This window comes from Jaculus jaculus, chromosome 13 (genome assembly GCF_020740685.1).
Source record: "Jaculus jaculus isolate mJacJac1 chromosome 13, mJacJac1.mat.Y.cur, whole genome shotgun sequence".
Classification (NCBI taxonomy): Eukaryota; Metazoa; Chordata; class Mammalia; order Rodentia; family Dipodidae; genus Jaculus; species Jaculus jaculus.
In genome coordinates this window covers 1,917,046-1,942,353 of record NC_059114.1, presented here as the reverse complement: position 1 = coordinate 1,942,353, position 25,308 = coordinate 1,917,046, and the positions used below count along the sequence as shown (strand labels likewise).

At 53.4% G+C, this 25,308-nt stretch overlaps 3 protein-coding genes and 1 pseudogene across 7 annotated transcripts in view; 2 read left to right on the top strand and 2 right to left on the bottom strand.

The window, feature by feature from the left end:
• Dgcr2 (DiGeorge syndrome critical region gene 2) overlaps positions 1-5,839 on the top strand; it is a 57,876-nt gene extending 52,037 nt beyond the window's left edge. For 2 of the 3 annotated variants that reach the window (XM_004670805.2, XM_004670806.2), the window contains exons 8-10: positions 862-1,014; positions 1,828-2,064; positions 3,334-5,839. In XM_004670805.2, the coding sequence (XP_004670862.1) occupies positions 862-1,014; positions 1,828-2,064; positions 3,334-3,590 (647 nt within the window). In that variant the 3' untranslated portion in view covers positions 3,591-5,839. Of the gene's footprint in view, positions 1-861; positions 1,015-1,827; positions 2,114-3,333 lie in introns of all 3 variants that reach the window. The other variant, XM_045132493.1, reaches the window with a different exon arrangement.
• Positions 5,840-7,485: 1,646 nt separating this feature from the next.
• Positions 7,486-10,319, top strand: LOC101600794 (carbonic anhydrase 15-like). Of its 3 annotated transcripts, none has more exons than XM_045133039.1 (8): positions 7,486-7,622; positions 7,811-7,846; positions 8,241-8,411; positions 8,919-9,079; positions 9,176-9,268; positions 9,622-9,688; positions 9,777-9,943; positions 10,137-10,319. In XM_045133039.1, exons 1-8 carry the CDS (start codon positions 7,556-7,558, stop codon positions 10,302-10,304), a joined length of 930 nt encoding a protein of 309 aa, XP_044988974.1. In that variant the 5' UTR covers positions 7,486-7,555; the 3' UTR covers positions 10,305-10,319. The 3 variants fall into 3 exon arrangements, with proteins under 3 accessions (XP_044988974.1, XP_004670914.1, XP_044988973.1); XM_004670857.2 differs by having other exon boundaries at positions 10,053-10,319; XM_045133038.1 differs by lacking the exon at positions 7,811-7,846 and having other exon boundaries at positions 7,491-7,622; positions 10,053-10,319.
• Positions 10,320-10,618: 299 nt separating this feature from the next.
• Positions 10,619-12,292, bottom strand: LOC123454182 (protein FAM246A-like). Its single transcript, XM_045132806.1, has one exon. It carries the CDS (start codon positions 12,290-12,292, stop codon positions 11,642-11,644), a length of 651 nt encoding a protein of 216 aa, XP_044988741.1. The 3' UTR covers positions 10,619-11,641.
• A 12,159-nt stretch (positions 12,293-24,451) lies between these two features.
• Positions 24,452-24,608, bottom strand: LOC101609146 (annotated as a pseudogene).
• Positions 24,609-25,308: the final 700 nt, after the last annotated feature.

The following is a 25,308-nucleotide window of genomic DNA, read 5'->3' as shown; positions in this document are numbered from 1 at the left end:
TGATAACGATGCTAGGTGTGGTGGCACCGGTCTTTAATCCCTGCAGAGGTGGGAGGATTGCCAAGAGTTCAAGGCCACCCTGAAACTACATAGTGAATTCCAGGTAAGCCTGGGCTAGAGCAAGACCCTACCTCGAAAAAAGGAGAGAATGGCTGTGAGTTCGAGGCCAGCCTGGGACTAGAAGTTCCAGGTCAGCCTGGACTAGAGTGAGAAACTATCTCAAAAAAAAAAAAAGAAAGAAAGAAAAGAAGAGAAGAGAAGAGAGAAAATAAAGGTACCTGTTCTTTTCACAGTTGTCAAGTAAGGTAACATAAACCTGAGTCGTAAACTTACCTGTACTGTCACTGCTCCATCCCTCCTGGGGAAGGGCACGTGGTCCTGGCAGATGTGTCACACCTGGCAGTACCTGTGCACAGCTGCCTCCTAGCAGCACCAACCTCGGGACAGATGTCTACTTTCTTGCTCACTGACAGGTTGAAGCAGCATTTCACACATTGGCCATCCAAACCCTGCAGCTCTTGAAATGAAAATACGTCAGAGTGGGGCCAGGCATCCCCCATCCCAGAGCAGAACAGTTCATCCAACCATGAAGCACTGTTCCTTGGACTCCTTCCCCCCAAGCTCTTTCAGTATTGTCACAGGATTCTCAGTTTCCCTACCCTCCATCCTAACAGCTTGTCAAGTACAGTGCAGGCGCCTGGAACAGGACTGGGGGTTGGGGTGCCAGGGTCATCGTCCTCAGTATATGCCTGCAATTGCACTGAGACCTTACCCCCGCCCCTGCCGCCGCCAGCCCTGTGAACTCCTTTTCTCAGAAAGCCTGGTTTCCTTCCCTCCCTCCCTCCCTCCCACCCCCGACAGACGGCAACAGCCTGTTTGAGTCCATGGCCAGCGGGATGCGCCTGGTGGTCAGCTGCATATCCTCCTTCCTCATCCTCTCACTGCTGCTGTTCATGGTCCACCGGCTGCGCCAGCGACGCAGGGAACGCATCGAGTCCCTCATTGGTGCAAACTGTGAGTGCCCTCCACGGGCCACAGTGGTGACCCCTGGACCTTCTCTAGGTCTCCAAGCCCTCCCTTTCCTGGGTGGTTTCCCTCCAATATGGAATCTGAGATAAGGTGAGGGAGGAAAGATGTTGGGCCTCCCATTGCAGGTAGCAGGTCAGACCTTCTGAGCCATCCACACGCCTGCTTTTGAGCTGAGCACCCCTTGGGAGCCAGAGGCACAGCACACCTGAGGAGCTATCCATAGGATGAGGTTCGGGCATGCCTGTGCCCTCACAGCTCTACAGAAGGAAGGACAGCCTGGTCAGACAGTGGTCACCCAAGCCAAGAGAACCTGCCAGAGAAAGATCCTAGACACCAGCAAGCCACAGTCAGTTGAGATGAATGTCTTACCCTCCTTAACCAGAGTACTCAAGCTCCTCCAACTGACTAGACCCCCTTCTCAGGAGGGCTGGGGACAGTTGGTGACAGCTGAGAGGGTCTTCACATGCTGTGTGAGGGCCCCGTGTCTTTCAGGGCAGGCTTTGAAGGCCTCCCATCACTGAGGCCTGATTTCTTATCCACGGGAAGGTCACCCTGCTTAGCCGATCCATTGGCACTAAGACCGGCCCTGGCATCAAACCGCAGGGATAGTCACATGGAAGTAGGTTAGAGAGGACCAGGGACAGGAGGAAATTCTGGTCAAGGCAGGGTCTCCTGTTCGTGGCTGAGATGTGGACATCTACTGCAGGAGTGTGACACTTGGGGAAGCAGGCTCAGGAGCCAGCAGCCTGCCTCCAACTCACACAGCTTTCCTCCCTTGTCTCACTTTCGATGTCTCAGTGCACCACTTCAACCTTGGCCGGAGGATTCCTGGCTTTGACTATGGTCCAGATGGATTTGGCACAGGCCTCACCCCACTACATCTTTCTGACGATGGGGAAGGTGGGACTTTCCACTTCCACGACCCTCCGCCTCCCTACACAGCTTACAAGTACCCAGACATCGACCAGCCTGATGATCCACCACCACCCTATGAGGCTTCCATCAACCCGGACAGCATGTTCTACGACCCCGCAGGTGCCTGCCCACCCCCAGGAGAAGGAACATGGAGTTGTCAAGCAATCAGGCATGCAGGGCCGGGACCACAGGGCTTCCTAGGCTTTCGGTGCCTGGGGACCCATTTCTTTCTGGCTGCTGCTTTGGTTTTCCTTTTAGGGCAGGGGTTTTCCTTGCAGAAGGGGTTTGGGTACCTGATCCTGGCCTCCACCATTGTGCCGGTTGGGTGCTCTGGGAAGCATGGTTCTCCCCCTCCCTTCCCACCCTCCCATCTACACTTGTTAGAAGCTGAGCAGCCCTCAGGGCCCCTCAGCGCATCTCTGAAACAGTGGAGAGCCAGGCAGTGGTGGTCATAGAGATAACTGGCCCCAATCCAGACCCAGGAAGCTTGTCCCTTGGGTGTAAGATAGAGGAGACACCATTGTATCAATACCTCTTGTCCTGTCAGAAAGCTGCTCTGTGGTTAGACCAGTTGCTTGACTCTGTTTTTCATCTGACACTAAAAGTTGTTCCTCTTAGAACTGAGTAGCTAAAAAGGAATGTCTGTGTGTCCCCTCCATAACCCTTGCCTGTCCTGTTAGGCCCTGTGGGTAACACTGCTATGCTTGGGCTACAAGAATGTTATAAATCTACAGGCTGTTGACAAGGAAGTCAGGTCAGGGGTGAAGGTGGCTCAGTAGTAGTGTGCTTTCCTCGCATACCAGAGGCTCTGAGTTGGATCTCCAGTGCTGGGAAGGGAAGGGATGGGGTAAGAGAGGAGTTTTCTGCAGGACTGCCGCATCACCATCTACTGGTTGGGCTTCCAGGCAAGGCTGCAGGTTATGAGGAGTGGCCAGGTGTGGGGGCATTGCCAAGGTATGTGGCCACCAGCATTCAGAAGCAGCCCACAGTGGTAGGCAGCCAAGACTCAAGACTCAGAGAAAGGACTTGCTTATCTCTAAGCTCTGGCTTTCTGCTGACACTGGTGGTTCTCAGGTTGCCTGTTCTGCCTCAGCTGCCTCCTCTCTCCCCCGCCCCCCGCTCTGCCATAGCCCACTGCAGCCTGGGTCTAGAAGCTCCTTACCACATGTTCACCTGCTGAGACGGGTGGCAGGACAGACCTGTGTTGGCATGTTTGGCTGTACCCTGCACCTTGCATGTGCTAAATGCCAGCCACAGGAGGGGGCCCGACCCAGGGACCATGAACAGGGTCCGCCTCCAGAGGATGAGGTAGGGACAGCTCCCAGAAGTCTGGGAGCGGCTTCCCCTGTGCTGGGCTTTCCATTCTGACACCCCTCTGGTCTCCTGCAGATGACGATGCCTTTGAGCCTGCAGAGGCCAGCCTGCCAGCCCCAGGGAATGGTGGCATTGAAGGTACATTGCCCAGGAGCCCAGAGCAGCCTTTGCCTCCTGCGGGGACTTCCCTGGCAGATCTGGAAGACTCTACCAACAGCAGCAGTGCTCTGCTTGTGCCCCCTGATCCAACACAGAGTGGGAGCACCCCAGCTACAGAGGTACCACCAGGGGGTGGTTGCCACAGCTGCAACCCCCTCAATACTGTGGTATAGATGCCCCGGCTCAGGGGTCAGTGGGCTGGGAGCACCAGTGCACTTGAGAAGACACCTGTCCCTGTGGGAAACTTGAAGGGTCCCTGTGGGAAACTTGAAGGGTCCCTGTCAACAGCCTGGACCCATGTCTGCTGCTGCACACCCAGCAGCCAGCGGGCGTGTACACAGGAACCTGAGTGTCCCTGCGGGCATCAGAAGCATATGTAGCTTTGGGTCACTGTCTCTCGTGGAGAAGAATGACGACAGTATGGAAGGGAGCAAAAGGCGCCAGGCTGAACTCAATGCCAAGCACATTTTGGGGTGGGCTTGCTTGCTTGCTTGCAGGGTCCCACCCAGAGAAGCCTGCCAGCTAGTCATTAACCAGTGGCCAAGCCCCAGGGTGGGCGGACAGCAGGCCGCCACTACCACACTGGAGGCGGCTCGGGCAGCAAGGGCATCTGTGGACTCAGTGGTCTTGGGGCGCTGAGTCTGCTTTCAGGGAGAGCCTTTGAAGCTGCTGCCCTGGCGCTTCAGGGACACCCCTCCAGGTCTATCTGTGAGCATCAAAGTGCCCAGGCCCTGAGGAGGTAGATGAGGAAGGATGTTGAACTTGCGGCTGGGCCCTGCGAATTCGGCTCTGGCAGGAACCTGCAGCTCAGCCCTCCCCACTCTCCACAACCCCCCCAGCCTTCACTCTGGATCTCCATTGACTGGGCCAGCTGGCTCTCTAGAGCACCAGAGCCTGGCCTTGTGGTGAGCAGCCTCTGGATCCGGCCTGCCCCTCCCCACCTTGTCGGTGCCATAAAGGGTCGTTTCTTTGGAAAGAGGGTGGTGAAAGTCAACATAGGGGCTGTGCCCGTTTCCTGAGTCGACTTGCACCACAGTCGCCACTGGAGCCCGTCATCGCTGGTTGTGTGCACACCTGTCTGCCCTGCACAGCACCCGGTCTGCGGCCCTTTGCCTAAGGGACCCAGCTGGCTTCATCAGTGCTGTTGTCTCCTGACAGGCCTTTAAGGTTTGGAGATGAAGCGGATTCTGTGCTATTTTTAGTACATTCATATCTTTTCTGTTGAATGTCTGGATCTTTGTGCGTGTGTGTGTGTGTGTGTGTGTGCGCGCGCGCACGCGTGTACCTATGTATCTTTATGTGGCCAAATGTTTTGCAGGTGATGGTGGTGGCTCGCAAGAATCAAGCTGGGACCCCCACCCCTGTCCCAGATTAGCCATTTCACCTCGGGCCACTCAGACAGGGCTGTGTCAGCTCGTGCGCCTTATGCCATGGTCGGTGGGGCTGCGACCTTTGTACCACTAAGGAACATCAATGGGAGGTGCATCCGAGCCTGTGGTTCCATGGTGCTTTGTGGCAACAGACTGGACTCAGTCCAGTTCTGGGTACCTTTGCACTCTGGGTGGCTCCCATTTTTCCCTCCATGTGGAGAGTCTTGAGACCTGACCCATGCCACAGAGCCTGCTGGAGATGGGAGCTTCATCGCTGAGCAGCCTGTTCCTGGGCCAGTGTGCAGGCAGCCCCTCTCATTTTCACATTGCCGGAGGACAAAGGGGAGTTCATTGGGCCTCCAGCAGGTGCTGGGTGTTGGGCAGCCACACTCCAGAGCAGTGTGGGGAAAGTCACTGGTGCCAGGTTACTCAAGTCCTGAGGACCACAGCAGCAGAGCCTCTGAACGCAGCATGTGTGGGCCTGGAAGCCACATCTGGGGACCAAAGGACTATTGGGGATGGGCTGACATGTCAACGAGCAGAAGGAAAGAGGGCAGGGGCCTGGCAGAAGTGGCTGGAGTGTGTCCAGCCGCTCTCAGGGCTCCTCCCCTAGCAAGCACCAGGAGACTCTTCCCAGACACTGGGCCATCCAAGCTGCATGGAAGGCCTGTGTAGCCCACTGCCATTGCAGCTCCACAAGCTGGGCTTTGCCTCTGTCTACACCCTGCCATCCTGTCTGCCACCAGCTGCCAGTCCTGACTTTGTTCCCCTGCCTGCTGCCCCGTGTGGCTCCAGAGGGACAAGCCAAGCTCCCGGGAGGCTCCTCCTTGTGGACTGGCATGCCACTGATTCTGAGAGGCCAGGTGCCCTCTGGCCTGCCTTGAGGTGGAATTTGATACTGTGTTCATTGTCTTAATGCCTGTTTCTACATTTTCCTTTCACTGAGGGTTTTAGTGTGGGTGTACTTTTGGTCAGGTTGACACTAATCCTTTTCTTACAATGCTGTGAGAACCATTTCATCCAAATGCCAAATAAACTTGTGTTCTGGAGGAGATGTGGTCAGTCTTTGATGTGACCCAAACCCATAGCCAGTTCTTGCCTAGGACTTTCAGCCCTTGTTAGCCAAAACCCCTGACACGCCTTGGCTTCCAATCAGGCAGACCTGAGCACGGAGCGTCCAGGCAGGGAGCGCTGCCCACCCTGCATGAGGCCAGAATGCTTCTTCAAGGGTGTTGCTGGATAACATGCAGTGCCTACAGATGGCAGGGACGCCTGGCACTCATCCGACCAGGCTCAAATGTCCTCTTGACTACTGAGCCAAGGTGAGATGGGCTGGGTAGGGGAGGACTTGGGACTTGGGCCTTATGTGCAGCCGAGAACATCTGACTTGAAGTCATCCCTGGCCTTGCCCACACAGGACATCTGTAGGTCTCAGAGGGTTGAGACTGGCTACCTACACCCCAGACAGGATGTGGGGGACTCCAGCCCTCTGGAACTCTAATCTGTACCATGAGTGGTCTCGTTAGATGTCCAAGTGACTCCGGAGCATCTGAGGACTTAGCCTGGTCTAGACTAGGGCGGGGCTCCCTGCTGGTGAGAAGTAGGGGGGGTTGCATGCTGGCAGTCCCTGCCCACAGAGAGGAGCCGGGCTACGAAGTGGGTGTTCTGACGTAAGTGTCCATACAGAAGAGCAGTTAGAAGGATGGCCACATCTGTAGGAAACGGGCAGGGGCGGGAGGAGGCTCCCAAATCCTGTTCCTTTGTACTCCTTTCATGTTCAGTTCGTGGTGCAAGAACAAGCAGTCTCGTGGTGACAGTATCTAGAAGGATCCTCAAGTTCCCTTCCTGACCAGCCTTTCCTGCCTGTGTGCACGGGCAGTGGCACGACAAGCCTTGTCATGTTAGGAAGGAACTAGTGAGCTACTCTGGCAATGGGAGCTTCACCTGTCATTCCTCCACACACTGGAGCCTGACCGCTGTCAGCACCGCGGACAACACCCTGCCCCCCTTCCCGGGGAAGTGCTAGCCACCCCCCCCCCACCCACACACACACTGTTGGTGTTTATTTTTGCAGTGTAGGAGATAAGGACAGCAGCTAAGCAAACGCTCTTCCACTGAGACGCGCACGCAGGCTTGAGCGACAGCAAAGCGCAGAGTCCCTCCAACTCGCCCCCGCCCCAGCTATCCGAGCTCAGTTCAGCCCCGTGGTGCTCACATCCGCGGGCACCCACACCTGCAGGCACTCGGTGCCCAAGTGCGGAGCTCCGTCCAGGCAGGTCTCGTGGGCACACCAGGAAGTCAGGGGATCAAAGCCCACTTCCCAGCAGAGCCACTGCCCACCCTTTTAGTGGAGTAGTCTTTGAAAGAGGGCGGTCAGTAGGGAGGGGGCTGTGGGCCGGGTGGGGATATTGGTCCTGCCCTTCCCTTCCTAGCTCCTGATCTTGGGCAAGGAATCCAAGGTACCCTAACCCCTTGAGCTAGCTTTCTTGATGGTAATTTTGCCATGTAAATAAGAATGATCGGATACACCCCCTTCCTCCCAGGATTAATGCCAGCCAGTTGACTGGCAGACGCAACCCTGAAATCCGGGATCCAAGGCCCGGATCCAAACCCGGGCTTCACCACCCATTCCAGCCCTCGCAGCTCCGCCCCCGCGAGCCCATAGGATGTAGCCACGCCTCTAGTCCACCCTAGTCATGTCGAAGCCTCCCCACCAGCCTCTCATCCACGATTTCCAGTCCTCCTGAGCCGCAGCTGCCCGCTGCACTATGTGGTCCCTGGGCTTCCTGCTCCTCTTCCTCACTGGGCAGCCGACGGGGCAGTGGGACTCCAAGGGTGAGCAGTCATGTGACCTCGGATCTACCCAACTACACAGCTCTCCACCTGTGGTAGGGTGGGTAGGGGGACCCACATCCTTGGCAGGACCTCTTCTGGGCTAACCGACTCCGTGTTCTGGGACACTGTGGCTGGGATGGAACTTGAAACATGGTAGGTCTCTCAGCTCAGTTCCCCACCGTCTGCAGGTGCCTGGTGCTACGACTCCCAGGACCCCAAGTGTGGTGAGAACAGCTGTATGAGGCTGTGTGGGATCTGTCTGGTCTCTGCCAAACGACCTGGCACCAGGCACCAGTGTGTGACTGTCCCTATGTATGTGTGTCAGAATCTGCTGTGACCCACAGTCCTGCCCAAATCGGCCAGGGTCTGTGACCCTGCAGGTGTACCTAGCCCAAGCGTGTGTGTGTGGTGGGTGTGCCCACGTGTGCCAGATCTTGCCATCCTGTCTCTCTGGGGCAGCTCGCCTGCAAACTTTGGTGGCTAGGTCACATGGGGCAGAGTGTGGGGGGAGCAGGGAGGCCTTTCCTGAGCCAGAGCTATTTGGGTTTGGGGGGCCCACCCACCTCTGCACCCCAACTTTCTGCTTGACTCTTATCACACCAGAACCTGTTCCTTCAGGACCTACTCATTGGAAGGAGTTAACCCCTGCTTGTGGGGGCCCAGCCCAGTCCCCCATCAACATTGATCTTCACTTAGTCCAGAAGGACTCCACTCTTGGGCCTTTCATCTTTCAAGGTTATGATTCAGCACCTCCAGGCCCTTGGACCCTGGAGAATGATGGCCATACAGGTCAGCATCCAGGAATCAGATGCCCACCCCCAACACACACACATGCACACACTGGAAGGAACTTCACACAGCTTATGGGAACATGATCTATGCACAGAGATCAGCACACACGCAGAAGCTGAGATACCACCAGCCAAGAACTGCCCACAGTGATTAGAAACCTCCACAGAGACATCACTGGTCCCCTAAACTAGGCTTAAAAGCTCTGTACAAGAATGGGACCCATACACACAGGGCTCAAAAATCTCCATTAACAAGACAGAGGAGAACACCCAACCCCCAACACACACACATTGTAGGGAAGTGTCAGGATCCTCCTTACAGATGAAACTGGCCATGGCCCCCAAACACAGATTTAGGGCACACTGAGATGTCAGGGTGCTGGAAAGAAGCCACAACCCTCAAACCCACATTGTCAGGGCATTTCCACACCACGAGATTCCTATGGCAGTTGATGGGGGAGCCTGCTGGGGAGGACTCAAGTGCTATGTGCTCCCACCCCTTCAGTGCTCCTTCGAGTTAACCCTGGTCCGCAAAGCCTCCTGGTCATTGGAGGGGCTGGGATGCCATCACCCCAATACCAACTGCTGCAGCTGCATTTCCACTGGGGTGGGCCAGGACACAAAGGCTCTGAACACAGCATAGATGGGCAGTACTCTTCCATGGAGGTGAGTTTAGGGTGGGCTGGAGGGGAGGGCACCATGGAGGTGAGGTGGGTGTGAGGGCAGATGGCAGCTGGACACCTACCATCTGTACCTCCCTAGATGCATATGGTCCACATGAACACCAAGTATCAAAGAATAGAGGAGGCTCGAAGCCACCCAGATGGGCTTGCTGTGCTGGCTGTGCTGTTGGCGGTAAGCGGAGGGGAGCTTCAGTGCGACTTCCTGTTTCTAGCGAGTGTGTGGAGGGACTGCATGGAGTGACCAGGGTGGGGCTTGGGAGTCTGTGGGGTTGGTGGGAGAGTCATAGATCTGCATATTTAGAAGGCTCACGGAACTTTCGGGATCCTGTGGGTATGGAGTCAGTGAGAAGACATGTAATGTGGACCTGCAGGAGGTAACCCACCTAGCAGATGTCCCAGACTGGGAGCGTCTCACTGTCTCCTAGTGTTCCCACGTTTGGATACTCCCAGCCCTCCCCCCCACCCACCCACCCACACACACATACACACAATCACAGCCCATCTCACAGGGATCTTCCTCCTCAGGAACAGGACGACGTCAATACCAACTTCTCTCCCATTGTGTCAGGCCTGAGAAACGTATATTTGCCTGGTGAGGACCTGGGGGTTGCTGGGGTTGGAGGGCCAGAAGCACCCGGAAGCGGCAAGCAGGTTGCAACCTCTCGCCCGCCCCATCCCAGGAGTCTCCGTGAATCTGACGTCCACCTTCCCGCTGGCCTCGCTGCTGCCCAGTGCCTCGGGGCTCTTGCGCTACTATCGCTACTCTGGGTCCCTGACCACTCCGGGCTGCGAACCCGCGGTGCTCTGGACCGTCTTCGAAAACGCCGTGCCCATTGGACGAGCGCAGGTAGAGACCATCACCCCTGACCCAGGCCAACCGGCCCTCTTTCCTGAAGCCCCAGCCGACCCCTGCCAGCCTTACCCCACATTGACCCATCTCTGCCGCGCACCCTCAGGTAGCCCAATTCCAGACCGTGCCCCAGGCCAGTACACCGGGTTTGCACCCCAGGCCACTCACGGATAATTTCCGCCCCCAACAGCCTCTTGCGGGGCGCAAGATATCCGCCTCCCCTGGAGCGTCCATTCGGGCAGTAGCCCCACCCCCAACCCACACTTTGACCGGTTTACAGTGGGCTCTACTGGGCTTGGGGCTTGGCCTGGTGTTCTGGCAGGGCCCCTGGGGTCCAGGCATGACCTTCTTACAATAAATGATCCACAAAGTGCTCTTAGCCTACTGTGACTGGAAAGAGGGATGGGCTGGGATGCGTTGCCTCTGGTAGGAGATGCTGCCATAACCGCTTCTGGCTGTCTCAATGTGTCTGTCCACACACCCAAGAGGCTGCCAAATGATACTCTCCTAGCCCACAAGTGTCCAGGTCTTTCTTCCAGAAACCACAGGCACACCGCCACCACTACCCAGATACTTCTCAGAAAAAGAAGATGTCCCCAGCCAAGCCTGCACATTATTTCGAATCTACTGGTTAGAAGAAAAGCAAGCACTTCTTAGAAATGCCACCTCTACTCAAAATTACACGTTTTATTTTCAAACCAAGCTGGGTGACTAACCTAGGGACACTGCACCCACTTAAAATGAGGACCCCAGCTGAGGTATCTCAAGTCCAGACGAGAAGTTGCTGGCTCCAGGTTCTGCAGCAGACTGGGCTGAGCTGGTTGGTCCCAGTGACAGACAAGTGAAACCTGATCCGTAGGGTAACACCTAGAAAGAAGCTGGGGTCCAGAGGACTGCAGCAAGGCTGTGGCTGGCGGGCTAAGAGCTCGCTTTGTTGGACAGTGATGAAAAAGACAAAGTCCAGGTGGCACTGTCCACACGAGACTGCAGCGACTGGGCGGGACCACCGTCAGGACAATGATACCGGCTAGCAAGCCACGGTCCAGTTCAGGCCGTGTGCTGAATTCGTATGTTGGAGTGGCACTGTCTCAGCACCTACTTGCCCTGGAGTCTTCTGTTAGATAGTATGTGGGTGCATGGAGGTGCCCTTTAAAGAAAAAAAGCTGTGGGCTGAGGAGATGGCTCAGCGGTTAAAGGTGCTTGTTTGCAAAGCCTGCAGGCCAGGGTTCAGTGCCGAAGTGCCTATGTAAAGCCAGATGCACAAAATGACTCATGCATCTGGAATTCCTTTTGCAGCAGCAAGAGGTCCTGGTGCGCCCCTTTTCCGTCGCCCCCCCCCCCTCCATACACACCACCGCTCTGAAAGTAATTTTCAAGTTTTAAGCCTGCTGTCTCAGGCTCCTCCTGTGCCCCCTCCAAGAGGCCTGTCAAACCCTTGTCCAAGGCCAAAAAGAAACTCTCCATCCCAGACTCAATCAATCTCTCGGTGACGGCCCGTCACGCAGAGCCACGCACCCTCCCCAGCCTCAGCTGCCCACCCTCCGAATACTGGCCACCACCCGGAGGTGCCTGAAGACTGCTCCCTTCGACTTGCGCTCCCGGAGGAAGACACCCACGTGTCCCCCACCCCACCCCAGGTCCCAGGTCTCCCTGAGTCCCCTCCGGTCCCGCACGCGCTCCTCCGAGGCGCGCTCCTCAATCTCCGGCCCCATCTTGCGAAGCTGCAGGCGGTCCTGGGATTTTCTTGGGGTTCTTTCCGGTCAAGGCACGGTTCGTACCACCGTGGTGGTCCAGGCCGTTGTGCGCGGGCTTCGGGGCCGAGACTAAAGTGTTGACGGTGCGGAGCGCGCGCAGCAGGGCCGGGGCGCGGGGCGGGGGGCGCGGCGGGCGGGCGGGCGGCGGCGGCGGCGGCGGCGGCGGGAGCAGCGCGCGCAGGGCGTCCAGCTCGGCCCGCAGCTCCGCGCGCAGCGCCTCGAGGCCCGCGCCCAGCTCGGCGCGCACGGCCGCCAGCCCCTCGCGCAGCCGCCGCTCGCTCACCTCCAGCACGCCCGCGGGGTAGGTGGCCCCGCCGCGCGGCTCTCCGCACACCGAGCACACCGAGCCGCCGCCGCCGCTGCGCGCGTCCGTCCTCTCGCTGGGCCCCGCCGCCCTGACCCCGGCTCCCGCTTCTCTGGGTTGCTGAGCCCGCGCGCGAGCCGCGGGGCCCGGGACGCGCACGTCTTCCGGAACCGGCCCATTGGGGTGCGAACCGGGGTCCCGCCGGAGACCCGCGCCCCGCCGCAGCGCCTCGCTCGCGCCCAGCGTGCTGCGCACCGGAGCCCACGAGCGCCCGGGCTCGGCCGCCATGCGCGCCGTCCTCCGCTCGTGTCTGCCTCCGGAGCTCGGCTCAGCCCGGGAGCCCCAGCCCGCAGCCTAGCGACCGCTGGGGCCCCGGGGAAGCGCGGCGCGTGGAGAGGACCTCGGGGACCACTGTGGGAACGACCACGGCCTCGGAAAACCGTCTTGGGGCCGGGGTAACCCCGGCAGATCCCGTTCTGGGGCTGCTAAGACTCCGGAGCGTGCAGGTGGGGGCGGAGAAAGGCTATGCCTGTAGGCACCAGTGTGTAGAAGCTGCCCCAAGGGGACCCTGCTGTCCCTTGGGATTTGGGCTAACCTCAGGGCAGAGGCAACAAGACAAGCCTGGGCTCCCCTAGACCAGACTCCCTCTGGCCCCAGTCTAGGGGTGTTGGGTTGGGGGTTGTTGCTGGGGATGGAACTCATACATACTACCCAAGCTCTGTACCTGAGCGCTATCCCCAGACCAGACCAGCACTGGTTTCCGCACGCAGCTTCAAGCCCCCATCCTTGTCACAGGCATTTCCAACACCAACTTCTTGCCCCTTCAACCCAACTTCCTGAGGATCTCCAGTTCCCATCCCTCAGGGGCTACTGAGTCCCAGCCCATCTCCCTCTGTGTCCTGGCCACATCCTGCTTAATTTTGGTAACTTCAGCACTCTGGGCCTGTATGCAGACTCTGGAAGCACCAGGGCCTGTAGCTGCTGCAAACAAACCCCAGATGCTTGCACCATTTTGTGCATCTGACTTTATGTGGGTACTGGGGAATTGAACCAGGGTCGTTAGGCTTAGCAGACAAGAAACTTAACCACTGAGCCATCTCTCCATCCCCACCCCTGTATTTTTGTGTGGTCCCCTACCCTACATTGTGTGGCTGTTTATCCCACTGGAACACAGAAACATTCCCAAGTAACGTTCACACTCTTCTGTTTGTTTTGTTTTGAGATTGGATTTCACATAGTTCAGGCTGGCCTCAACCTGGACATGCAGCACAGGCTGACCTTGAAAACCTGATCCCCTGCCTTCACCCTTCCAGTGCCAGGCCTACAGGTGTGTGCCACTACCGGTTTATGTGGGGCTGGAGAATGAATCCAAGGATTGCGGGCATGCTAGGTGATGAGTCTACCAACTGAGCTACTTCTTAGCCCTTTTCTTGGGGGGGGGAGGGTTAAGGTAGGGTCTCACTCTAGCCCAGGCTGAACTGGAACTCACTCTGTAGTCCCAGGCTGGCACTGAACTCAGCAATCCTCCTACTTCTGCCTCCCGAGTGCTGGGATTAAAGGTATGCACCTGGCTTTTTTATTGATTGGTTCGTTGGTTGATTCATGAAAGACAGCATATGGGTGTGCCTAGGCCTCTTGCCACACTGCAAATGAACTCCAGATATATGCACCACTTTGTGTAACTGGCTTTACGTGGGTACTGGGCAATTGAACCTAGGCTTTGCAAGCAAGCTAACCACTCAGTGATCTCTCCAGCCCCTATTTTGTTTTGGAGACAAGATCTTGCTTTGTTGCCAAGTCTAGTCTTGAACTCCTGTACTCAAATGATCATCCTGCCTTAGCCTCCCCAGTAGCTAGGGCATAACAACAGGACAAGCCCACATACCTCCCAGGCTAGAGTGGGAACCCAGCTCATATCCTCTGCTGGAAGCTGCTGCTAGCCCACCCTCACCACTGCAGGAGAAGGCTCAGCTGAATAAGGACTAAACACCCTTTCTCTGCTCAGTCCACACGCGTGTGTGCATACGTGCGTGCACGCACGCATGGTGTGTGTCGCTGGGAATGGAACTCAGGGCCCCTTGCATGCTAGACCAGTGTGCTAACTGGCTACATCCCTAGCCCAGGCCATTCTTACCTCCTGTGTCTCTCACTGTCCTCACCCAACTTCAAGACTCTGCGGACAACACCATCGCACTTTGTTCACAGTAATTTTTTTTTAAATTATTTATTTTTTTATTTATTTTTTTATTTTTATTTATTTATTTGAGAGCGACAGACACAGAGAGAAAGACAGATAGAGGGAGAGAGAGAATGGGCGCGCCAGGGCTTCCAGCCTCTGCAAACGAACTCCAGACGTGTGCGCCCCCTTGTGCATCTGGCTAAAGTGGGACCTGGGGAACCGAGCCTCGAACCGGGGTCCTTAGGCTTCACAGGCAAGCACTTAACCGCTAAGCCATCTCTCCAGCCCCACAGTAATTTTTTGTTTTATTTATTTTTTTGGGTTTTCGAGGTAGGATCTCACTCTAGCCCAGACTGACCTGGAATTCACTATGTAGTCTCAGGGTGGCCTCGAACTCATAGTGATCCTCCTACCTCTGCCTCCCGACTGCTGGAAAGGCGTGTGCCACCATGCCCGGCTGTTCACAGTAATTTTAAACGATTCTCTGCTCGCCCACAGTGGGGACCCTGATTCCAAGGCAGGGTCATCTTCTACTGAACTGACTCTGGCTCAGGGTCCTCAGTGTCGTTGGACACTGAATGTTGGGTGAAGGAGCAAACAGATAAATGGGAAGGAGTCAACCTTCTCCTCAGACCCTCCCTAGCCAAGCCCAGTCAGAGACCTGTGACTGTCTTCGCTGCTCTTCCACTTTCTGGGAGCCTCTTTGACCACTGTCCTCATTCCTTCCTACCTTGTGTCTTTGAATTGCAACTGTGCCTGGCATCATGGGCCATGGGTCCCTCTAAAGGACAGTCTCCGCACCCAGCATGTTATTCCCCCAGGCCTAGTTAGGACTCTGGGTGCTCTAGAGGCTCCCCAGCAACGTGTGGGGGAAGAGGGTATGGACTCAGCAGGACTGGGAGGGGAGACTGGAAGACATTGTATCTGTGTCCCCAGGTACATGTCTTCTCACGCCCCAGGTGCATGTTCTGTCCACTGTTCTTGAGCAGCTCCGTGAAGGGCCGCCTGGGTCCCCTCCAGTTCATTCATTCACTCCTTTATTCATTACAGCCCACCTCTACCTGGTGTAGTAAACGGGTGAGAATTTTGGCCCTTGACCAACCCCTCAGACTCACCCCATTCCTGCTGAGTCACCTGTGCCTCTGGGACCTCCAGCATCTGGCCCAGCTGATCCCTAGAGTCTCGTTAACCAGCTAGCCATGCCCCTCCCCCACCTCCACAGGTAAAATGTTGCTGATTAAAGAGCCCTGGATTCCTTCCCCAGGCCTTTGGGAGACAGGCTGTGTGACCCAAGGGCTCTGTCCTCCCTGAGCCTGGGATGCTCAGGAGGCTGACATAGGGGAAGGGAGGCTGGGAGAAGGTGCCAGAACCCGCAGGCTTGCAGACCAGCAGACGGGAAGGGGAGAGGGAAAAGGGGCCTATGCAGAGGGGCAGCTAGTTTGGTGGGTTTTGTCCCTAAGGAGGGTTATGGAAAAGCCCTACTAGGCTGAAACTGCAGTGAGAGAGCCCATGTTGAGGCTTCGTGGGGCTGCAGATGTGGGTTGTGCAGAAAGGAGCAAGGGTGGGGGGCAGGGAAGCAGTAGGGACCCCAGCAAGTCCTGAGCAGGGTGGTAGAGGTGTTGGTGAGGGCTCAGCAGTCAGGTGTGGGCACATAATCCTGAGGTGGTGGGAGCTGGGAAGGTAGCACTTGCCTGCCATGGGCAAGGCCCTGGATTCTGTTAACTAGAGTTCATGGAAAGCAGCCACACCTACACGGAACGTGGAACATCCTCCAAGGCTGACTGACTAATTAGAATTTCCGTGATGGTGCAGAGCTTGGAATGTTGCAGTACCACAGCCAAGTTACCTTGGGCCATCTCAGCCCCTTTCATGGCCGCTTGTCCCCACCTCCCAGCACTCAGGAGGCCCAGGTAGGAGGATCGCCATGACTTCAAGGCCATCCTAAGACTACATAGTGAATTCCAGGTCAGCCTGGGCTAGAGTGAGACCCTATCTCAAAAAACGGAAAGAAGGGGCTGAGAGTTGGCTCAGTGGTTAAGGCGCTTGCCTGCAAAGCCTAATGACCTGGGTTTGATTCTCCAGTTCCCACGTGAAGCATGATGCACAAAGTGGCTCATGCATCTGGACTTCTCTGCAGCAGCTAGAGGCCCTGGAGCACACATTCCCCCTCTCCCACTTTCTCTTTGCGAATAAATAAACAGATTATTTTAAAAAATGGAAAGAAAAGACCTCATGAAATTGTTATCACATTGGACATGGAACTTGGGGTAACCTAAATCCGTTGGCTCCAGAATAAGCCATCTCTTATCCCTGTGGGATGAGAGCTGTGTGATTGCATTAGCTCCATCACCAGAACTGGGGAGGGGAGGAAGCGGCAATGAGGAGACTGGCCAGGCTTTATGTTAGTGGGTGGAGAGCAGATGCTGAGAACTGTAAGCAAATGCCGGGGTGAGGAGAGCAGGTAGCTACTGCCCAGGTGGCTGAGAGAGGAGGTCTCACCCTCAGAGATGGAAAAGAGTGGATAAGAGTAGAGGCAGGAGCTGGGGAGATGACGAAGTGGCTAAAGGCACTTGCTTGCAAACCCTGATGGCCCAAGTTCAAGTCCCCAGTACTCACATAAAACCAGATACACAAAATGGCACTTGTATCTAGAGTTTGTTTGCAGTGGCAGGAAACTCTGACACTCTTTCTCTCTCTCTTTCACAAATAAATAAAAATATTTTAAAAATAGAAGAGGGGGGCTGGAGAGATGGCTTAGCGGTTAAGCGCTGGCCTGTGAAGCCTAAGGACCCCGGTTCGAGGCTCGGTTCCCCAGGTCCCACGTTAGCCAGATGCACAAGGGGGTGCTCGCGTCTGGAGTTCTTTTGCAGTGGCTGGAAGCCCTGGCGCGCCCATTCTCTCTCTCTCCCTGTATCTGTCTTTCTCTCTATGTCTGTCGCTCTCAAATAAATAAATAAATAATGAACAAAAAAATTTTTAAAAAAATAGAAGAGGGGCTGGGTGTGGTAGTGCATGCTTTTCATCCCAGCACTCAGGAGGTAGAGGTAGGAGGGACTGCCATGAGTTCAAGGCCACCCTGAGACTACATAGTGGCTTTCAGGTCAGCCTGGGCTAGAGTGAGACCCTACCTAGAAAAAACAAACAAAACAAAGTAGAAGAGGGTTCTGTGGGGGAGGGTGGACAAGTAATAGTAATGAGAGGGAAGCATGATCAAGGCACATAGTGTATATATATGTATATGCGTATGTGTACACACACACACACACACACACACACACACACACACACAGATGCCCAAAGTGGCACATGTGTCTGGAGTTTGTTTGCAGCAGCAAGAGGACCAAAAGTGCCCATTCATTCTCTCTCTTTCTCTCTCTCTTTCTCTCCATGCTTCCCTCCCTGTCTCCTTGCAAATAAATAAATGTTGACGGAGTATGGGGCAGAGCCGGGCGGGGCGGGGCGGGGCGGGGCGGGAGGGAAGGCTGACCTGCTGCTGCTTCTCCCTCCTCTGCAGCCCTGCGTCAGAGGCCCGGTCACTCATTAACTCACCAGCCAGGCAGGGTGGGGAGAAGAGAACTCCTGGAGCTCCAGGCAAGGGTCGCAAAGGGGCAATCTCTCCGTGTGACTTGACTGTCGTCACTATTACGCCGTTAAACCCTGGCAGCCACCGAGGCAGGAAAGTTTACGTCCCAGAGCTGAAGGCACTTGGGAGTCAGGAAGGCACTGAGCCATGGTGGAGGGGCTCTGGCGACTCAGAGGTAGGGGGAAGATGCAGATACGACTAGCGTCACAGTCCTCAGGGAAGCAGGAGTATGACAAAGCCGACCCAGGTCCCATGAGGTAGAGCCTATCTATCTTCAGCTGTCTTGTCAAACTCAGGCTGGCCCAGTTCCGGGAGAGGTCGGATGCGAGCAGAGGGTCCTTGAAACTGGCTGGCAGGAGGACACAGGCTGGCTCTGAGGGAAGGTCTGTGTGGGGAGGTGCATAGGCCTGAGGAGAAAACTAGGGGGACACTGTGGGCAGGCCACAAGTCTCCAGAAGGTGGTACAGAGGCCCATGGGGGTGCAGAGGTCGGGGAATGGCTGACAGGTATGTCTGATCTGTTCTGAGGGACCCAGCTCTCATCAGCATTCTGGGTTCACAGGCCTGTTACCAGAGTTTCTAGGGTACAAGCTGAGCCCTGGCAACTCCAACGAGCCAGACTCAGCCACCACCCACCACGTGAAAATTCAAGAGACTAGTAATCGTGAAAAGCAGAGGAAGAAAGATTTATGCACTGTGGCCACATTGGGGAGAGGAACAAAAGTGAGATCCTGTGACCCCCACCCTCACAAGACCATCTCCAGGCATGAGGTTGAGGTTTAAAGAGAAGGCAAGAGGTAGCTGGGCGTGATGGTCCATGGCTTTGCTCCCAGCACTCGGGAAGCCAAGGTTGGATTGTGGTGAGTTTGAGGCCACCCTGGGCTATAGTGAGTCCCTGCTTCAAACAAGCAAAAGCAAGAGGTACACACAGTCCCCGTGGAGGTCCAGCCCATCATTGACCTATCATCATCTCTGCTGCAGTCTCTCTCCTGCAAGGTGGTCTGATAAGTTGTCAGAACTGTTTGAAATCTCTTCCTGGGTGATAAGCTCTTCTGGCTGGCACCAGGGCCCTCAGCCTTTTCCTTCTCTCAGCATGAGCCTCCTGGAAAATTTCAGTTTAGTAGTTTCAGTAGTCCATATCCCAGTGGACATGTCTCTTTAGACTATCTTAGGTCCCAATTAGGACAGCTATACCCTCTGTTAACTAGTCTAGGAAAAGTACCTGTCAGGTCTGGCCAGAAGATGGTGCGGGACACAGAAGTGAGAGGGCAGGGGTGTGGGGCTATACAGAAGTCAGATTTGAGGTTTGTGGAATCTCAGAGTACAGTCTCCAGGACCCCTGAGCTGCAGTGGACCCTCATTCAAAGAAGAGCTCAGGGGCTGAAGAGGTAGCTCAGTGTTTAAGGCGCTTGCCTATGAAATCGAAGAACCCAGGTTCTATTCCCCAGGACTCACATAAGCCAAACGCTCAAGGTGGCACATGTGTCTGGAGTTTGTTTGGAAGCCCTGACACACCTATTTTCTCTCTTTCTCTCCTTCCTTCCCTCCCTTCTGCTCTTCTTCCTTCCTTTCTCTCTCTCTCTCTCTCTCTCTCTCAAATAAGTAAATAAATAATATATTTTAAAAAAGAAGAGCTCAGAGAAAAGTGAATTCTCTTTGTGTTATCACAAAATCCAAGACTTCCTTCTCTATGAGCTGAAATTCTGCATGCCTTGCTCTGAATACCACTGGGCGCTGGGATCGAAGCCTGTTCCCGGGCCTGCTGCTGGCACTGGCTACAGAGGTATTCTCTGGGAACTGTCCTAAGACAGGTGGCTCTGCAGAGGACTAATTCATTACCCAGTAACGACTTTGTCTGACCTCCTAATGAGCACATTACCAGTAATGGCTTTGTTTGCCTAGTCTTGGTAACCTCACTCCCCTACCACCCCCCAGGGATTGTCTGGCTTGAGGTAGCTCTATCCAGTCTAGGCCTTGGACCTCAGCACCTGCAATCTGCCACAGACAGGATGGGGATGGGACATGCCAGCACCTGGGTGTATCCAGAGCAGGGGGCAGTCTCAGCTCCCAGGGAGACCATTTGGGGTAAATGACTGTTCCCACTTAACTGCCTGGGTAAGAAAAGCCCTTACACCACTCATTCCTCTTCACACCCTCACCACAGACAGTGGCAAGTCCCTTGATTAGCCAAACCTCATTCATGTTCCTAACCCTTTCCCTAGGCCCATCTGTGCACTTCTTCTAGGATCCAGCTTTAGCAAGAAATCTAAACTAGGGGGCTGGAGAGAGATGGCTCTGCAGTTAGAGGCATTTGCTGGCAAAGCCACCAGCCTGGGTTCGCTTCCCCAGTACCCATGTACTAAAGTCCGATGCACATAGTTATGCATGTGTCTGGAGTTCCTTTACAGTAGAGAGGTCCTGATTCACCCATGCTCATTCTCTCTCTCCTTACAAACAAATAATAAATTATTGAAATCAAAGAAATCTTAGGGGCTGGAAAGATGACTTAGTGGTTAAGGCACTTGCCTACAAAGTCAAAGGACCAGGTTCGATTCCTCAAGACCCACGTAAGCCAGATACACAAGGTGGCACATGCATCTGGAGCTCGTTTCCAATGGCTGAATACCCTGGTGTGCGCTCTCTCTCTCCCCTTCTCAAATAAATAAATAAATATATATATATATATATATATACACATACATACATACATACATATATACATATATATATATATATATATATATACACACACACGTACACACACACACACATACATATACATATAATCTTAGCCGGATGTGGTGGTGTATGCCTTTAATCCCAACACTCGGGAGGCAGAGGTAGGAGGATCGCCATGAGTCCAAGACCACCCTGAGACTACATAGTGAATTCTAGGTCAGTCTGTGCTACAGTGAGACCCTACCTTGAAATCCAAAAAAAAAAAAAATATCTGGGCTGGAGAGATGGCTTAGTGATTAAAGTACTTGCCTGCAAAGCCAAGACCCAGGCTTAGTGATTAAAAGCACTTGCCTGCAAAGCTAAGGACCCAGGTTCAACTCCCCAGTACCACATAAAGCCAGATGCACAAGGTGGCACATGCATCTGGAATTCAGTTTCAGTGACTAGAAGCCCTGGTGCACCCATTCTCTCTATATATCTCCTTTCTTTCTCTCTCAAATAAATAAATAAAATATTAAAAATAAAACAAAAATGGAACAGGCATGGTGGCACACAACTTTAATCCTAGCACTTGCGAGGCTGAGGTAGGAAGATTGCAGTGAGTTTAAGGCCACCCTGAGACTACACAGTGAATTCCAGGTTAGTCTAGGCTAGAGCAAGACCCGACTTCGAAAAGAAAAATTGTTTTTAAAAGATATCTGAGCTTCGGGCTGGAGAGATGGCTTAGCGGTTAAGCGTTTGCCTGTGAAGCCTAAGGACCCCGGTTCGAGGCTCCATTCCCCAGGTCCCACGTTAGCCAGATGCACAAGCGGGCGCACGCGTCTGGAGTTCGTTTGCAGTGGCTGGAGGCCCTGGCGCGCCCATTCTCTCTCTCTCCCTCTATCTGTCTTTCTCTCTGTGTCTGTTGCTCTCAAATAAATAAATAAATAAAAAATGAACAAAAAAAATTTAAAAAAAAAAAAGATATCTGAGCTTGACATGTAGCTTCCCTCTATAATTCCAACACTTGGGGAACTGAAGCGGGAAGATTGCTGTGAGTTGCCTGCTTCCTATGGTGAGTGCCAGATCAGCTTGGGCTAATAAATGAAACTCTCCTTGTCTCAGAGAACAAAGGAAAGTTGGGTGTAGTGAGGTAGGCTGGGGAGGCTTAGCTAGGAGGATCACTACATAGTGAATTCTAAGTCATCCTGGGCTAGAGGGAGACCCTACCTCGAAAACCTAAAACAAGAAAGAAAGGGGACTGGGAGACCTGGAAAGACCCCTGTACATGCCCGAGCATTCTTCTTGGGTGGCTGGCCACACTATCCAGCTGCAGTCCTATGTGCTGACAGATTTTTGTCCCCAGGGTTAAAAGAAAAAAAAAAAAAAACCGGCCTGGAAAGATGGCTTAGCAGTTAAGGCACTTTCCTGCAAAGCCTAAGGACCCAGGTTTAATTCTCCAGGACCCACATAAGCCAGATGCACAAGGGGGAGCATGTTTCTGAAGTTCGTTTGCAATGGCTAGAGACCCTGATGTGCCCATTCTCTCTCTTTCTCTATCTATCATCTAACTATCTATCTATCTGTCTGTCTGACTCTCTCTCAAATAAATAAACAATTTTTTAAAAAGAAGGAAACAAAAAAGGAACTTTAAACAATGACCCTCCATATCTGCCCACCTCAGATGACCACACCCCAGATGATCTGGTGTCCATCTTCAGCAAGAATTCCCTCTCACCCTATTTCCTGTTAGCAATGTTTCAACCACTGCCATCTCCTTGTTCAACTGTGTGTTCAGTTGAGTCCCATCTCTTCTTCCCATACCAAAATCCCACCTCCAGAGTCCCTGTCCCTGGTTCTGAATAAAACCTTCCTCATTGAGCTCCAATATGTAACTGGATTCTTTTCTCTTTTTAATTTTTTTAATTTTTATTTATTTATTTGAGGGCAACAGACAAAGAGAGAAAGAGGCAGAGAGAGAGAGAATGGGTGCGCCAGGGCTTCCAGCCACTGCAAATGAACTCCAGACACATGTGCCCCCTTGTGCATCTGGCTAATGTGGGTTCTGGGAAATCAAGCCTCAAACCGGGGTCCTTAGGCTTCATAGGCAAGCTAACCACTAAGCCATCTCTCCAGACCCCCCCCCTTTTTTTTTTTTACTTACTTATGAGAGAGAGAGAGAAGAATGGGGTAACCAATTTGGCTTATGTGGGACCTGGAGAATAGAACCTGGATTCTTAGGCTTCGCAGGCAAGTGCCTTAACTGCTAAACCATCTTTCAGACTGTTTTTTTTTTTTTCTTTTAACCCTGGGGACAAAACGCTGTCAGCATACAGGACTGCAGCTGGATAGTGTGGCCAGCCACCCAAGAAGAATGCTCGGGCATGTACAGGGGTCTTTCCAGGTCTCCCTTTCTGCTGGTTGCTGGGCTGAGGTCTCTGTCAAGGCCATTCTCCAGAACCCTAGATACCAGGGAGCTGCAGCGGACCCTTTTGAAAGAACAGGTCAAAGCCAGGTGTGGTGGCACTTGCCTTTAATCCCAGCACTCAGGAGGCAGAGGTAGGAGGATCGTTGTGAATTCTAGGCCAGCCTGGGATAGAAGAATGAGTTTAGGTCAGCCTGGGCTAGAATGAGATCCTACCTCAAGAAAAGAAAAGGGGGCTGCTGGAGAGATAGCTCAGCAGTTAAGGTGTTTGCCTGCAAAGTCAAAGGATCCCAGTTTGACTCTCCAGGACCCACGTAAGCCAGATGTACAAGGGGGTGCATGCATCTGGAGTTCATTTGCAGTGGCTGGAGGCCTTGGCGTTCTCTCTCTCTCTCTCTCAAATAAATAAATAATATTTATTTTTTTAAGAGGGGGAAAAAGAACAGGTCAGGGAGAAGTGGCTTCCCTGTGTGTTATTGCAAAACCCAAGACTCCCTTCAGTGCAGAGAAAGCGTGCCACTGTTGGTGAGGGGAGCAAAGGAGAAGAGAAAATGAGACAGGTCAGCCAGCCAGAGGCCCTGTCCCCGCCCATGCAGTGACAGACTCTCCTGCCCACATTCTAGCAAATTCCTGCTCTGGACCTCCGTTCCAGACACTGGCTCCCCTATTACAGGTGAGAATCTACAGCACATTAGCTGAGATTTCCAGTCTTCCAGAACAATAAAATGGACCAAGGACACATGGATGGTACTAGAAATAAAAAAATTATTTATTTTTTAATATTTTTTATTTAATACAGGAGAAGGAGAGAGAGAGAAAATGAGTGTGCCAGGGCTTCTAGACAATGCAAATAAACTCCAGATACATGAGTCATGGCTTACATGGGTACTGAGGAACTGAACCTGGGTCCTTAGGCTTCGCAGGCAAGTGATTAACCACTAAGCAATCTCTCCAGTCCAAGAGAATTTATTTATTCATTCATTTATTTATTTTGTTTTTGTTTTTCACAATAGGTTTTTGCTCTAGCCCAGGCTGACCTGGAATTCACTATGTAGTCTCAGGGTGGCCTCGAACTTACTGCAATCCTCCTACCTCTGCCTCCCAAGTGCTGTAATTAAAGGTGTGCAGCACCACACATAGCTATTTTATATATATATACATATATATGTGTGTGTATATATATAATATGTAATATGTATTATATATAATATATATACATATATAACAGATATGTATATATTGGTTTTTTAAGGTAGGGTTTCACTCTAGTCCAGGTTGACCTAGAATTCTCTCTGTATTCTCAGGGTGTCCTTGAACTCATGGCAATCCTCCTACCTCTGCCTCCCGAGTGCTGGGATCAAAGGCATGCACCACCATGCCCAGGCCTACTTATTTATTTTTTTAATATTTTTTCATTGTAAAAAAAATATTTATTTTGATAGTCTATCAAGACTCAGCAGAAGTTCCACTTTGCCAAGAGATGCACGAGAAGAGCCCAGTGCCATCCAGCCGATGACCAGCCAATGATGCCCGTCCCTTGTCCTGCTGTAATGCACACCTTCCATGTTGGATTGCTTCCAAATCTAGATGACCAGATAGTCCTTTATCCCCAAAATAGACTTAAAACTGTTGGTTCAGTCCTTCCAGGATCTGCCCTCCTTGTAAATCTCAAGATAAACAAAGCCCCAGCGGACGGCAAGCCGGCCACCCTTGCGGAGCTGTTGTAGCTGCGGCTTGGCTGCTTTGCTCAGCTTCACCATGGTGACTGCCAGACAGCGCATGCAAAAGCCTCCACAGCAACAGCCAAGTCGGGAGTCCCCTTTTCTTTGATATTTTTATTTATTTTTAAACAGAGAGGGAATGAGCATGCCAGGGCCTCTTGCTGCTGCACACAAACTACAGATGCATGTAGCACTTTGTGCATCTGTCTTTACATGGGTACTGGGGAATAAAAGCCAGGCTATCAGGATTTGCAAGCAAGAGCCTTTAACCTCTGAGCCATCTCTCCAGCCCCAAGATATTTTATTAAGAAAGAGGAAGGATTCTAGCACTTGGGAGGCAGAGGTAAGAGGATCACTGTGAGTTCAAGACCACCCTGAGACTACATAGGGAATTCCAGGTCAGCCTGGGCTGGAGTGAGACCCTACCTTGAAATACTAAAATGAAAGGAAGGAAGGAAAGGAAGATAGGACCCCTGAAAATGGAAGTAGTCTAGTTATCTTGGACAGGACCAAGGCTCGCCCTATGCCATGAGTTCTGATTTTTTATTTTATTTTATTGGTTTTCCAAGGTAGGGTTTCACTCTGGCCCAGGCTGACCTGGAATTCACAATGTAATCTCAGGGTGGCCTTGAACTCATGGCTATCCTCCTACCTCTGCCTCCCGAGTGCTGGGATTAAAGGTGTGCAGCCACCACACCTGGCTTGAGTTCTGACTCTTTATAGATTATTTACATAGCAG